General features: G+C 39.4%; 2 protein-coding genes across 3 annotated transcripts; one reads left to right on the top strand and one right to left on the bottom strand.

Moving 5' to 3' along the window:
• The first annotated feature begins 7589 nt into the window (after positions 1–7589).
• On the top strand, positions 7590–9234 carry LOC114770390 (complement C1q-like protein 2). The gene is made up of 2 exons (XM_028964284.1): positions 7590–8185; positions 9055–9234. Exons 1-2 carry the CDS (start codon positions 7610–7612, stop codon positions 9232–9234), a joined length of 756 nt encoding a protein of 251 aa, XP_028820117.1. The 5' UTR covers positions 7590–7609.
• Positions 9235–11273: 2039 nt separating this feature from the next.
• Positions 11274–15005, bottom strand: insig2 (insulin induced gene 2). Of its 2 annotated transcripts, none has more exons than XM_028964005.1 (6): positions 14880–15005; positions 13931–14176; positions 13700–13824; positions 13038–13204; positions 12367–12466; positions 11274–12258 (listed from the first exon to the last, which is right to left on the bottom strand). In XM_028964005.1, the coding sequence occupies exons 2-6, from the start codon at positions 14172–14174 to the stop codon at positions 12217–12219; spliced, it is 678 nt and encodes a 225-aa protein (XP_028819838.1). In that variant the 5' UTR covers positions 14175–14176; positions 14880–15005; the 3' UTR covers positions 11274–12216. The 2 variants fall into 2 exon arrangements, with proteins under 2 accessions (XP_028819838.1, XP_028819839.1); XM_028964006.1 differs by having other exon boundaries at positions 13931–14024; positions 14880–15003.
• Between the last annotated feature and the right edge of the window lie 34 nt (positions 15006–15039).

Raw genomic sequence — 15039 nt, 5'->3', positions numbered from 1 at the left:
CTCAACTGGGAGTCTTCTTTCCAGACCATGGCAATATAGGGGAAACCACCTAAAAATTACATACACAACTGGTGATCTTGGGTTCCTGACTGTGACTCTGTCTGCTTGTTAGATGTCCAATTGTATTGTAACCACAGTAACTGTGGTTCTGTCTGTATGACCAATAAATCGATTTACTATATATAACTTACTTAACATTTATGCACATTCATTTTATGCGGGTGGGTGGTAGTAGCCTAGTGGGGGTAACACACTCGCCTATGAACCAGAAGACCTAGGTTCAAAACCCACTTACTTCCATTGTGTCCCTGAGCAAGACACTCAACCCTAAATTGCTCCGGGGGGGGACTGTCCCTGTAACTACTGATTGTAAGTCGCTCTGGATAAGGGCGTCTGATAAATGCCGTAAATGTATGCAATTTAGCCTTCTGTGACTTATTCATTGCTGCTGCACCACTTTGTCTTCTATGTCTTCTGTGTATCACGTCCCATGTTCTGTCTGCGTGGGAAGTAAGAATTTCATTGTGCTCTGTACGCTGTAAACTTCAACCTCTGAGCACTGGTTTATTCTGTCTAACAAACTTCTTTTTTTATGCTTCACAGAGTCACTGTAGTCCAGCACTTCTCAAATAGTGGGGTGCGGGTGACTCTGGGGAACGTGTTTTTTTTTTTTTTTTATCTGAGTAAAATTAGCTGTGAGTTCTATATTCGACATCAACAGAACTTTGCTGGATTTTTTTCTTACTCCTTAAAACAAAAATCTACTCTTTCACAAAGTCATGTATGTCTTCACTTACACGTGTTTGTTTTCCAAATGCCGCATCAGATAAATTATGAAATAATTCAGACCATCTTCAACTTGCTGCGCTTTTGACAATATGCAACGTTTAAAAGTTTAGGGTCAATATTAAAGTTTAGGTTTGGCTTTTATTTGGATCGTTGCAGACGATAAAAAGCACAGCTAGTGGGGGGGTTGAAGCATTGCTGTAGTCTGTTGTCATCCGTGGTAATAGACCTTGGTCTTGTTAAAAGGAATTGTAGAGCCAAAAAACTCTTTACACCTATCACCATTTTCTTGCCGCTTCAGGACCATAGACAGGCTAGAACTCGTATTAATGTTCAATAATCTCAGTGAAATAAGTGAGATTTTCATGATGGACCCTTTTTTTTTTTTTAACATAAATTTTTTTTTTTTTGCTGTCATTACACCTCAAGTGTACACTCCTGAACAAAATCTTATAGAAAAAAAAATCTAATAGAAAAAGTTTGATTTAGCAGTAATGTGTAATATGAATACTTGTATTTTTTTCCCCTGGAGTGTATGTTCATATTGGCCCAACATACATTTATAGTGTGGGCATAAGTTTAAGTTCATTTGACTTTTTCCCACCCACAGGAACATCAGCATCCCTTGTTTTGACGTCTGTTCCCTTCTGGTGAATCAGATTAAAGAATGGACAACAGAAACCTGTCCCAAGAAGAGCCAAAAATGTCTGTATTCTGTAAGTGACACTGACCTCTGTCCCACCTGTGATTTTGTTTTAAACCGATTTTTAAAATTCTGCATTTTCGGAGGCTCTTCCTATTATTGTTGAATCAGCGGTACAGGTTATTAGATTGTTCTCTTATGACATTATGCTTTCTTTGATGACTAAATGCAATCAAAGTTGTGTATCCACCTAAACCATGGTGTAAATGTTAATCAGCATAATGTTGTGGCTTCTCTGTTCAAACTGGATATAAATGCTAATTGTCCTCCTTCCCCAGTTGGTCTCAGTCAGCACCAGCAGTGTTGTGGCCACACACACCACCCCCACCATGAAATTTGTAGATGACATCACATTCACATTTCATGATGCAGGAATTGAGCGCTGTGAGATTCAAGTGGGTATATGATTCACTGCTAAACCTTATATTGTCAGTCCAGCACAGACCAAGATGCCGTTCATGTAATCAAGTCCTGTGTACATTAATGCTTACCATGCAGTTCAAATTTGGTTGAATTTGGCCATTTGGTGGCACTATGGCACAAATTAAACTAACTCATAATCCATGATTTCTTGTAACTTCATTTGTATATCATTATATTTTTGTATATGTTCCTTGAATGGTCTGTACAGTTCGAGGATTTCTGGTGGAGTGAGCTCAAAACTGCTTGTGTCTTTTTATTTCTAACTGTGTTATTCCATAGGGTCTGTCCGTACCACACAGCTGGTATGCTATTCTGGATTTTGGGACACATTACCTCAACATGTACAACCTCATGAAAGGTATTGTTCCAAGGATAAAGTGATAAGCTGTGGATAAACAACAGCATAAAATTATTTTCAGTCATCCGCACAATGCTTATCAGTATATTTTCATATAAACCTACTGACACCTAATTATTTGTCAGCACTTTTTTTTTTTTTAGTGCATAAAAAACAATATACGTAGTAATTTCTGACAAGTTGGGCCTTATCAGGGCTCTTAGTTTTGTAAACTCAAAATCAATTGAAATCGAACGAGAATTGCTGATGTCTTCCTCTTGTAAGTTGCTTTGGATAAAAGCAACTGCAAAGTAAAGTAATTCGCCTCCATATGTAGTCACTCTCATTTTTCTTTTTTTTTTTTTTTTTGGTATTTTGAAAACTGAATAAATTCAGAAATGTTGTTTCTAGCCTGTTTGGGCTTAGTTCAGTAGTCCTGTCCACAATTTGTACTCTGTCATAACCATAGTTTGGTCATAACCAACTGTCCAATTCTGTCATTTATGTTTGTGTGATATGGTGTGTGACCACAATGTAATTTTTTGTTTGTAACAGGAAGCGGTCTGTCATCATCACCCAGCTTTATGGAATTCACCAGTGATCAAATGTGTACCCAGTTTTCCAGCACCAGGCAGCAACTTGACATGTTCGCTTAAAAGAGACTAAATAACTTAATACACAGAATATACTAATACCTATTGTTGCATGTATTTATGGTTAATATATTTCTGGAGTTTGAAGGAAGTGAGATTTTTAGGATATTTTCTTATTGTAAAATGGAAAGCAAAGGTCAATTTTTAATTGTTCAAACTGTCCAAAAAAAAGCTCACATTGTATTGAAAAAGGGGAGCAATTTTTGGTCTCATGGTTTAGATTGGACCCTTGTTTTGTCCTGTTATTGCCTTGATTGGTTCAAATAAAACTAATAAATGTTTAAAGAGACTCCTGCTGGCACTATTCTTTTAGCACCACCCCATGTCATGTCATTCATGAACATGTCACTTCCGCCATCTGAACTATATTTCAATAAATGGTGCATTAGATAATTGCAATACTGATTTTTCCACATTGCTTTTATTTCATAAGAAATCATCATTGCACTGCACATAATTCCTCTCCACAGGAAGAAACTGCAGCGCCTCTGTTTTTGGGCAGCGTTATGGTCACAGAACAGATACTGACCAAATTTTGGACCTTATTTCTACTGAACAGAAGGCAATGCAGGCACACAAAGGTTGTAAGTAAGGTTTGAACCTGGGACTTTGTGGTCTTCTGGTTCTCAGGCTGGTGTGTTTCCCACTAGGCTACTACCATGATCATGGATCCTAGGCTACCGGGGTGGTAAGGATGGTAACACACTCGCCTAGTGGGTAACACACTTGCCTATGAACCAGAAGACCCAGGTTCAAATCCCACTTACTACCATTGTGTCCCTGAGCAAGACACTTAACCCTAAGTTACTGATTGTAAGTCGCTCTGGATAAGGGCGTCTGATAAATGCCATAAATGTAAATGTAAGGAAGCGGCCTCATAATCAGAAGGTTGTCAAGGTGCTACCGAGCAAGGCACCGTCCCCACACACTGCTCCCCAGGCACCTGTCATGGCTGCCCACTGCTCACTAAGGGTGATGGGTTAAATGCAGAGGACACATTTCACTGTGTGTGCTGTGCTGCTGTGTATCACAATGACAATCACTTAACTTTCACTTTAGAAACACTGACAGACCACTATCCATATACTTACATTTAAATTTACGACATATAGCAGGTCCCCAATGCAACTTAAATAAATGCTAAGAAATCTTTCAGTGAATACATTCAATCTTTTGTTGATTAGTATTTGGGCTGATTAGTTAATTAAGCAATTTGTGTTTTTAAACTCTAGACTTATAGACATCCTTTTTCTCAATAAGCCAACATGCTGCTGGCCTGTTAATGTCATGTCCTGAATCATATTGTACTTCACCATAGCCGGGTCAGTCAGAATCCACATCTAACCAACCATGGCCATGAATTCAGCAATGAGCCATCTTGTTGCTCCTCTGTGCATTAACGGGAAAAGAAATTTAGCCCTGAGGGAATTATGGCCGTTGAGCTCATCTGACTCCACATTTGTCAGTGCATGCATATCTGCCCAAAAAGAGTTCGGAATTGCCATTTTCACCCCAAAAGACTTTGGCAAGAATTATTCACGTCTGGTTAGATGACATTCCCACGGGCATCTTACAATGTCAAAAAACACTACTAGCAAAGCCTTGTTAGGCTTGACCTGGAAAGCCATATAAAGCTTACTGAATAGAAAAACTATGCGTGTATAATTAGAGGTTAACTTAGTGTTTTCATTAGTTACAATCTAGAGGATTCTCTGAAGTGAAATCACATGTTAAGGCTCAGGCAGAACACAATTAGGAAGCTGTCATGCTAGCATGCACATAACATTAGAATAAAACGTAGTTCATGCCAGAGAGGTTATTGATAGCATAATACATGAGAAATGACAGAATATGAATAATAAGCGTGTGTGTAGAATGTGTTACTGTCACTGCATTTTGAGATTATTGCACAAACTACGACCAAACGTAATAAATATGCCACATTGCATTTCATCAGGGGCACAATAATCGGATGACAAGAAAGCTTTTTAAAAATAAAATTCTCTGCAAAGGAATTCTGAAGAGATTTCAGTTGCATCTCCAGAAACAATAATAATTCAGTACTACAACTGACTTAACTAAATAACTTATAAATTAAAATCTGTTGTTTCATACTGTGCCTATAATATTGGAATATTGGGTTGAAGGACATAATACTTAGGGTTAAGAGTTTACAGTGGTCTAAACTGCCCTAAGAATTTAGTTGTCATGTCATTTCCCATTATTTAATAAAACATTTCAATAAATGCTATAATATTATAATTTGGGCACAGAAATTACAATGTGATATATGAGGCACCCCCTAAGCCATATATTGCTACACTACATATATCACTACACAGCTTTCCTTAAACGTCTACACAAAAAGCTCACACATACACCTCTTTTATGGAAAACAATATTTTTTCTTTTCTGTAAGTAGTACAGCTGCCAAAATTAACATAAATTAACAGTTAATAACTGCGATTCATTTATCCTATCCAGAGAGAATCTCTACATGAACACTCAAACAGATAGATTAAGGACGAATTGTTTTTTTGTTTTTTTTTAAGAGATACACAGCAGTAATTTTTTGCTTTAAAGATTTTAAAATATTGGCAAAAATCATTAAATGATAAAACTGGAAATATTTTGTCCTTATTGTTAAGATATCAACTGAATGTCTGCACTTTGTGTGTGAGCTAGTATTATGATTTTTTGTCTTAATCTACTGAATGTGGTTAATCACAAAAAACACCATATAATCTAAAGTGTAATTGATCCTATTAATCCTACATCCCTTTATCATTGGCTCAGACTTATTTAAAAAGTTTTATTGCAGTGGCGGTTACCTACAATGTAAAGTGAGAAGCTAATCAGTGTCTTTGGGGCCACATTGATCTTGGAGTCCCACAGATGCTTGATCAGATTGAATTCTGCAACCGTGAAATCTTCATCCAACGGGCATCCACACGGATGTCCAGATATAAAAGAAATTTAATTTAGAATTAATCAGACCTGTTCAGCTCCTTCCATTGCGCCATGGTACAGTTCTGAATGTATTGGATGAGAATACAAGGAACATTTTATTGTGTGTCATATGCTGTGTCTATTGTAACAAGTGTTATACGTGAGCTGCTCCACTGTGCCTTCTAAATTGCCCCTCTGGGACAAATAAAGTTCTTTGAATTGAATTGAATTAACCCTGGACAGGGATTACCATGGTTCTGGTCTGCGGCAAGATGTGCAACAGAAAGCTGTGTTGCACTCTGCATTTTGAATTATTTTCAGACTAACTTTTGTAGGAGGGGGGCAAGCCAGACATGGCCTTCATTCCTCATGCGCATCAGTATCTATGCCCTTGTTCCTTGGACCATGGCTGTGAAGAGCATTAGGTGATGCTCTGATCCAGTCAACCTGTATCCACTGAATGTGTGCACTTTGTGTGCGAGCCAATACTATAATGAGGAGTGAGTGGGAGAGCGTTGCCATTGGACAGCAACCAGACAGCACAGCGACAGCGGACTCTACTATCCTGGTATGTATTTGTGAGCTTTTTATGAAGATGCGTGAGGAAAAGTGATGTATTTGTGAGCTTTGTTGTGGAAATGTGTGAGGAAAAAAGTGGGGTACGTGCGAGGTTTTTTATATATGGCCAGGGGCGTCTCATATGAATTATTTGAACTTGGCTACCTGGTATTCCTTTTTAACAACTGAGTGTGGTGATTTAAAATGAATTTTTAAAATGTGACTGATTGTATATTTATTGACAGATTAATAAATTGTCTTTTATTTTAGAGGATGCTCAGGATGAGTTAATGCACATAAAGAGTTCACGGAAAACAATATTTTTTTCTCTTCTGTAAATAGTACAGTTGCCAAAATTGACATGTTAATCACTGCTATTAATTTATCCTAACCAGAGAGAATCTCTACAATTTTTTTCAAATGGAGCTGGAGGAACACAGCTGTAATTTTTTTATTTTAAAATATTTTGAAATATTGCCAAATATCCTAAAATAATAAAACTGGAAATATTTTGTCCTTTTCGTTAAGGTATCCTCTAAATGTTGTTTTAATCCCAATCCAGTGCTTCCCTGTCTGCGCTTGTTTCACTCCAGCCCTCAATGTGCATGAACTGCCATGCTCATTTTAGACCAGTGCTGATTAATATATGGCTGTTTGGCTGCTACTTGGTACCACAAATCGACAACACATTTGCAGTGAAATGTACATAAATGGATTCGATTGACTGCTTGATCCTCACTTATAATAAAAGTGAAGTGAACTGAAGTGAATGGCCGGGATGTGCCACAAACAGGGAAGCAATAAAACTATGCGTGGGAGAGGGTGCAGGGATGAGTTGAACAAAAGCCATCAGGCTTCGCCAGTGTCATCCTAGTTTCTCTCCCCCTCCTTGTTAAGACCCAGCATATGTAGCCCAGAGCCCTTCCTGCTTGCAGAGCTGAGGTCCGGCACACATCAGCGCCAACGCTTCTCTTGTCAACTTGCTGAAAGTCAAGTGACACTCACAGATCAGATATTTGCCTAAGGAGTGAAGACGTTCTCAGCTTTTTTGTCTGCTCTTTTTATCCTTTTTTTTTTTTTTAATCTGTTTTGTCCCTCCTTTTTACGCGCCATCATTACCCCCAAAGGTAAGCGCTGTTTTTTGTCAGTTGCCTCGCAGGCTCTTTGTAGGAAACGAGTAATTGCTGCTGGAGTATCATCATGGTGCTAATGGCTCTCGTCATCGCACTGCCGCTGCTGGTCCAAACATCTGATGTCTCCGCCCATTATGAAATGACGGGGACCTGTCGAATGATCTGCGACCCATACAACCCGAAACCAAGCGCCGCATCTCTGGAGGCCATGCAGGACTTCAATGAAGCTCAATTGACCCCTTTAGCTACAGGGGCTAAAGGAGAACCAGGACGACCGGGAAGACCAGGACCAAGGGGTCCGCCTGGAGAGCCTGGACCCCCAGGCCCTCGGGGTCCACCAGGGGATTCGGGAAGGACTAGCTTCATCGGCATCGCTTCTGCAACAGCGAGGACAGAAACCAAAGACAGTGTGCCATCAGGAGGTCTCACAAAGATTGCATTTTATGTGGGACTGAAGAACCCTCAGGAGGGCTATGAGGTTCTACGATTCGATGATGTAGTCACTAATTTGGGAGATCACTACAACACTGCCACAGGAAAGTTTATGTGTCAGGTCTCTGGAGTTTACTACTTTACGTACCATGTGCTCATGCGTGGAGGTGATGGGACAAGCATGTGGGCAGACCTGTGTAAAAATGGACAGGTAATTTTTGTCTTAATCTATTGAATGTGGTTAATCACAAAAAAAACATCATATCATCTAAAGTTTAATTGATCCTATTAATCCTACATTCCTTTATGATGGCTTTATCATAGGCTTAGATTTATTAAAAGATTGGTTTTATTGCAGTGGCAGTTACCTACAATGTAAAGCGAGCAGTTGATCAGTATCATGGGGCCACATTGAGCTTGGAGTCCCACAGATGCTTGATCAGATTGAATTCTGGAATTGTGAAATCTTCGTCCAAAGGGCAAGCTGTGTTGCACTTTTTCAGACTAACTTTTGTAGGAGGGGGGCAAGCCAGACATGGCCTTCAGTATCTATGACCTTGTTCCTTGGACCATGGCTGTGAAGAGCTTTAGGGGCAGTGGTGGCCTTTAGGGGCAGTGGTGGCCTACCGGTTAAGGAAGCCGCCCCCGTAATCAGAAGGTTGCCGGATCGAATCCTGATCCGCCAAGGCGCCACTGAGGTGCCACTGAGCAAAGCACCGTCCCCACACACTGCTCCCCGGGCGCCTGTCATGGCCGCCCACTGCTCACTCAGGGTGATGGGTTAAAAGCAGAGGACACATTTCGTTGTGTGCACCGAGTGCTGTGCTGTGTATCACAATGACAATAATTTCACTTCCACTTTTTTTTTTAAGATGCTCTGATCCAGTCAACTTGTATTATAATTTGGTCATCATCAAAGACACCAAGTCACTTTTCGTAATTCAAGTCTGTCATCAATTAGAAACATACTGCTTATCACATCCACCCATGGCAGCCGCCACAGTTACACAGTCCAACCAGCATATGGTTGTTTTTTACTGAGGGAATTGTTACTTCAGAATTGTTCCTTGATCTAAATAGGTCCACGCGAGTGCCATCGCCCAGGACGCTGACCAGAATTATGACTGCGCAAGCAACAGCGTTGTCCTTCATCTGGACTCTGGAGATGAAATCTACATAAAACTGGATGGTGGAAAAGCACATGGGGGCAACACCAATAAATACAGCACCTTTTCTGGGTTCATCCTTTACCCGGACTAAGATGTTGAATACACATTTGTAATTATTGTGTCTGATGAACTGCATAGTTGTATAGAGACAATACAAAATTAACATTTTTTACATTGAAAAAGTCTGCATATAGCAACTTTTTTGTTTCTTAAATTGTCCAAAATATTGTATTAAAGTATTTCTTCAGCTTTAAATAAATGCGGCGATCAAGTTAAACAGTGTCAGTTTCTGACTGAAAAAATAAATTAATTAAATCAACATTAATTAATGAATCACTAGTGTAGTAGTGCTACTTATAGGTCAATATGTCTTCAATCTTCGCCTACGTCTGTCTGCATATACTGTGTAATAAATATACAAGCTGTAGTCTTTAAAATAAATCCCAACGAGTGACCTGCAAGCTGGGCCATAAAAGAGGAGAAACTAAGGGGGCTGGCTGGTATATGGTAAAACATCTGTTGTGGATCTTCTCCACTTTGGACTTTGGATGTACCTTTTTCCTTCCAGTTAGTTTGTTCCATTTGGATGCACGTTTTTTCCCCTTTTTGGTTTTCTTTCATTCGTGGGTTTTCCCCTATGTGAACTGGTTAAAGAGGACAGAGGACACTCCGACCCAGGACCGGGTTTTGCGCTGAGGCCTGGAGGTAAGCGTTGTCCCTTTGGTCCAACATCCATTTAGATTTCACACATGCTGACTACCGCGTCTATCGCCCACATTCTAGTTAGGGTTTCATCCTAACACAGTGCAACAGTGTTCTGTTATACATGAGGAGCATACTGGCAGGTGGGAAGAAGTAAAATTATATAAGCAAACTGAGCATGACGAACACAAGTGAATCAGGAAGTGGTGATATGAAGTTGGAAATCAGCCAAGAAAATAATAATTCCACACAAATACAGGAAGCCCAAGCATCCATAAATGCACCCTTTTATGAAGCCCATTTATTTGTACTTTGTATTTCTTTGTACTGTATATTTACAGTATATTTGCATCCCTGTATATAAATTAGAGAGAGAAAAACCACTTTATCTCATGACAATGACAACGACCGACCTCATGAAAGGCCGAAGTTTTGGGACCTGTGCAGAAAACTCCAAAGTCGAGATGATTGATGTGGTTTTTAATCTGCTTTGTTTTTCTTGTAGATATGAGCCATTCTTACATGGATGTCTCGTCCAGGCGTTGCGAGTGTGTGAGGCGCAGGGCCTGTTTTGAGCTTCAAGCACGGCCATTAGTCATCAGTCCAGACGCGAACCGCCCATATCTAGTTTGACAGCAACCTCTTTCTGACCGAAAAACAACAAATTTGGCATAATTTTTTTTTTTATATGAAAGATCCAGAATGGCAGACTCCCAAAGCACTTTGCTGCGTCAAATTTATTACACATCTGATGATCTCACAAATTTCTACATTGTTTACCAGTGATAAAGTCATTCATGCATTTTAATTGACGATACTACTGAATCGGAAGAGAATAAAAGAAAGTGGACGTTGGGCAGAGCAAAAAAAAAAATAATAAAGTCAAACCCTGTCTTATAGAGGAAGCAAAAAATGTGCGGGTGCTTAAGCGCCATGATGCTTTGCGAATTATGTCACTGCTTTAATTGGGCTATATATTAGGTCTAGACAGTTAAATTTTAACTGTCTTTTTGAAGCCACAACCAATCAAATGCGTTTATGCAAATTTCACCATTTATACGTTGTCTAAGTATCAGACAAACTGTTGAATTTATTTGAGTTTTGTCTTTTTCAAAATGAGAAAATAGTATAATTCTATATAAGAGTAGAAAACATATACAATACAGTATCCTGATGATTGGGCAAAGTTGTCAAAGACGTAGTCTCATTTGAAATATTACAAATACAAAGAAAAACAATAACAAATACTGACAATCAATGCTACACTATATTCTTTAATTGTTTCATTATGACCTTCTGGTTCATAGACGAGTGTGTTACCCACCGTGCTACTATCACCTTCATGACACGAATCAGGAAGATGTAGTGATGGAAACAGAAGCGCCTATGAAATATCGTCTCTTTTCAGTCAGTAAAAAAACACAAAAAGAAGCTTGACGTTTTATTTTACACTCAACACTGACACTCCAAATTCAGTTTGAGAAATGTAACATATTGAAACACACCAATTCTTAATAGAGCCACCTTGAGGTCTTGGGGCATTCACCAGTTTTGGACACTGTTCAAGGCACATTGTCCCTGGTTGATGAAAAGAAGGTTGTGAATGGCCAGTTCAGAGCCTTAATGCTGGATCAATTCCATATTTTCTCCTTAGGCTTGGGCACTTTTTTGACCAGTTTACAATATGCAATTCTGGTTACAGCTACACACACAGTGGCTATTAAAATTTTGAGGCGCAATATGGACAAGTAATGGTTAACACTATTCTCCAGTAAATTTCACAAATACTAGTCAAATTACAAAACTCAAAAATCACAAATGTTTCCCATGCATGTAGCCACACAGCCCTTTAACGTATTGGACTTCCTCCAAAATAAGTAAAGATGGAGACTTGTTCTTGTTCATTGAAAAGGTCACCTGGCTATTCTGTGGAACATGCCAATAACAAGACACGTTATTATCAATCGTACAAAAGAGAGAAAAAAAAAAAAAAAGAATATCATATTAAATACATGTGCCCACATAGACAAAGAGTACATAAAGACACATCTTGGAAATACAGTAGAGGCTGACTGGCAGTAGTTATATTGGCACACATTGCCAAGGGTCTTCAGAGCAACTACCACTGTGAGGCCAACTGTAGTCCTGAAGATTTGCAATCACAGACTGCATTAATTATAATAAGACAGGAACAAAGTAGCTCCTGCACACAAACACACACACACGTCATTGTAATTAGCACAAAAAAATGTGTGATTCCATGTTTGTTTCTGGACAATCATCCAAAATGAAACTGTTTCTTCATCTAATAAGACTGGAATGCATCCCTCATTCCATCCAATTCAACAAAAGTTCGAGATGTGCTGCTTCTTCAGTCCTGGTGGATTTTTTCCTGAACAACCTTGCATTCATACTAGAAAAAGATTAAAAAAAAAAAAAAAAAAGATACAAATAAAAGCAAAAAAATGTCACCTTTACATTATACAATAAGAAAATCTCTTAGGAAGAAATTTTGTCTCACCAGAGCTAGCTGCCGACCAATATTGCCGATGGTTATGACACCAGCGAAGAAGATGCAAGGTAACCAAGACCTAATGTATAAAAAGTCTGGAGAAGTATACCTGCAAACAAAAACATATATGTTCAGATTCTGCAGAGTAATCTCTGTTTACCTTCATGCCTGCTTGCACAGAGAAGTCATAATCATAACGAAAAGCAGGAAACATACAAACTCTTACAGTACTATTAGAAAATTATTCCTCTAGTCTAACTTTGAGGAGCCTAAAATGTGAAAATATTGAGCTAGGAGTCATCAGTTGTAGTCTACAGTTCAAAACGAGTCAATAAATGAATAGGCGTGTCAACTGCACCACATAACTACTTCACGAATATTTGGGGGTTTCAGGATATTTGGGGTTCGATTTATGCTGAAACTAACTCGAGGTATTCATATATAGTTTTTCACCCTACATAGCCTAATAAACATTGACCATAACTTTTGCTTTCTTTTTTTTACCCTCAACCCTCACAATGCTATTAAGATGCCTAAACAATATCAGAAGTGAGAGGCTGAAGGGAGTAGCGCTGATCACATATTTTTTCTAACAAAAATGTATGTCCTCTAAACACCGCTGCTACAACCGCAACTCTTGTGTTTCATCAAGCTCAGGGTATAAAGGCTGTTGTACTCACTGAAAGACACCATTGTACACCAAAAGCTGGGTAACCAGCGTAGCCAGAAGAGCTATTCCGACACCCAGACCAAAGCCGCTGCGGGAGCGGTCAAACGTCCACCACAGTCCGATGGAAAGTGCTGCAAGGGTCAGTGAGAGTTGGACATTGTTGGCAAAGTCCACTTTCTGCAGGGTGTATTAAGGGTGATACATGGCAGGTAAGAATCACTTTAAGGTTCATCATTAGCTGCAATCTCTCAGCTGAAGAACCATATTGTGAAGTCAAAAGGTCCCCTGACATGAAATGGCCCCTAATACTGTAACAAAAGTCTTTTTCCAAAATTCAGCCGTGGTGCAGAATTACAGCCACGTTGACAGCCAAATGACATCATCAACACCATTCACCAACCACAATGTTTGGCAAAGACAGGAAGTCATGTAACCTGCCGCTCTCTGAACGGTGAGGCAGAAAGATCTATAGACAGGCTAGGGGAACTTTGATTAATGTTAAATAATCTCACAGTCACATTTTCATAATTCTTTTCACTTATTACACACATATTGTTCCATGATATATTACATACACAAACAAACAATTATACATCACACCTAGTTTAGGGCTTTGCACCAGTAAAGAAATTAATTGTATAGGTGGACCTGTGTGAGAAATATGAAGGATACAGCACTTGCATGGTTGATGCCAACAAAAACTGCCACACAGCGCATCACGCTGGACCACTCACGCTTCAGCTTGTGTGGTTCCCCAAGGCAGTGGTCAATACAAGGATACAGCAAACCGATCAGAGCTGGAAATGAAACATGATCAGAATGAACAAAATGATAAAGTGAAATCAGAAATAAAACAACATGTTTACCGAGACATCTTTCAATTGCGGTTGAGGTGAGTCTTACCTGAAGCGGACCCACAGCAGGGCGGCACCCACCATGCGGAGGAGAAGACGCTGCTGAGGACATCTGGTGGGAAGAGTGTGACGTTCCTCTGGACCTGCAGCAAGTTGAGCACCAAAGCCAAGAAAACCCCCACTGAGAACAGCATCGTACCCCGAATCACCACGTTGGTGGTCCGGTTAGTGATGACTGCAATGTAGGGACCTCTGGGGGCACTCAACTTGGTGGCCATGCTGGTGTCTTCCATGGCTTTTTTTTTTTTTACAATTCATCCAAATATAAAACACAAGATGACATTCAGCAATGCTGCAATCAAGTCATGTATTTAAAAAATGAAAAAAAAATTTAACCTATCAACCTATTAATAGGGGTACGTATTGGCAAAAATCACAATACAATACGTATCGGGATTCACGGGTCACGATACGATGCTGTATGTACTGCGATATTCTACAGTTCACTGAAAATGTAAAATGTACAAGATGCTGGGTACAGTCTGAGTAGATCACATTAAATTAATAATTCAATAATTTTATATCGATATTTTCTAACACTGTAATCCCACTTTAGCAAGTTGACAGGATAGCAGTGATATAATCGCGCCATCTATCAATGAAATGAGACTATTTCGGAGTATAACATCTGTTTTAAAAAAAAAAAAAACGTAAATTCTGGCTTAAACCATTAAAACCATCTACACTATACAAAACAATAAAACAAACAAAAAAGGCTGGATACCATTTAACAGCAACCTCTTAATACAGAGAACCCAGAAAAGTAGCGCGGTGAAAAATAACTTTAAATGGCATTTAAATTAAGGCGACCTGGCTATCAAAATTCACCAACTTGACTTACTGACGAGTTCCACGTATGCAGCTAAGCCGGCAGGGTAAAGGGTATTTTTTATGTGCTGTCACCACACATCAGGACGATGTAGTGTTAGCGGGTTTACCTTTCGGGGATCACATGGAACCCTAATATCGGACCAGAGCTCGGAAATGAGCCGACGCGAAGTGATCTTTTGGGAGAGCAGGCTAGCTGGCTTTGCTAGCTAGCCTACTCGCGGGACATTGTTGCCAAATCTCGCGAGAGACACACGCAATGGGAGCCGG

Source organism: Denticeps clupeoides, chromosome 20 (assembly GCF_900700375.1).
Source record: "Denticeps clupeoides chromosome 20, fDenClu1.1, whole genome shotgun sequence".
Lineage (NCBI taxonomy): Eukaryota > Metazoa > Chordata > Actinopteri > Clupeiformes > Denticipitidae > Denticeps > Denticeps clupeoides.
The sequence above is the reverse complement of the archived record's forward strand: the minus strand, read 5'-3'. Positions and strand labels throughout refer to the sequence as shown.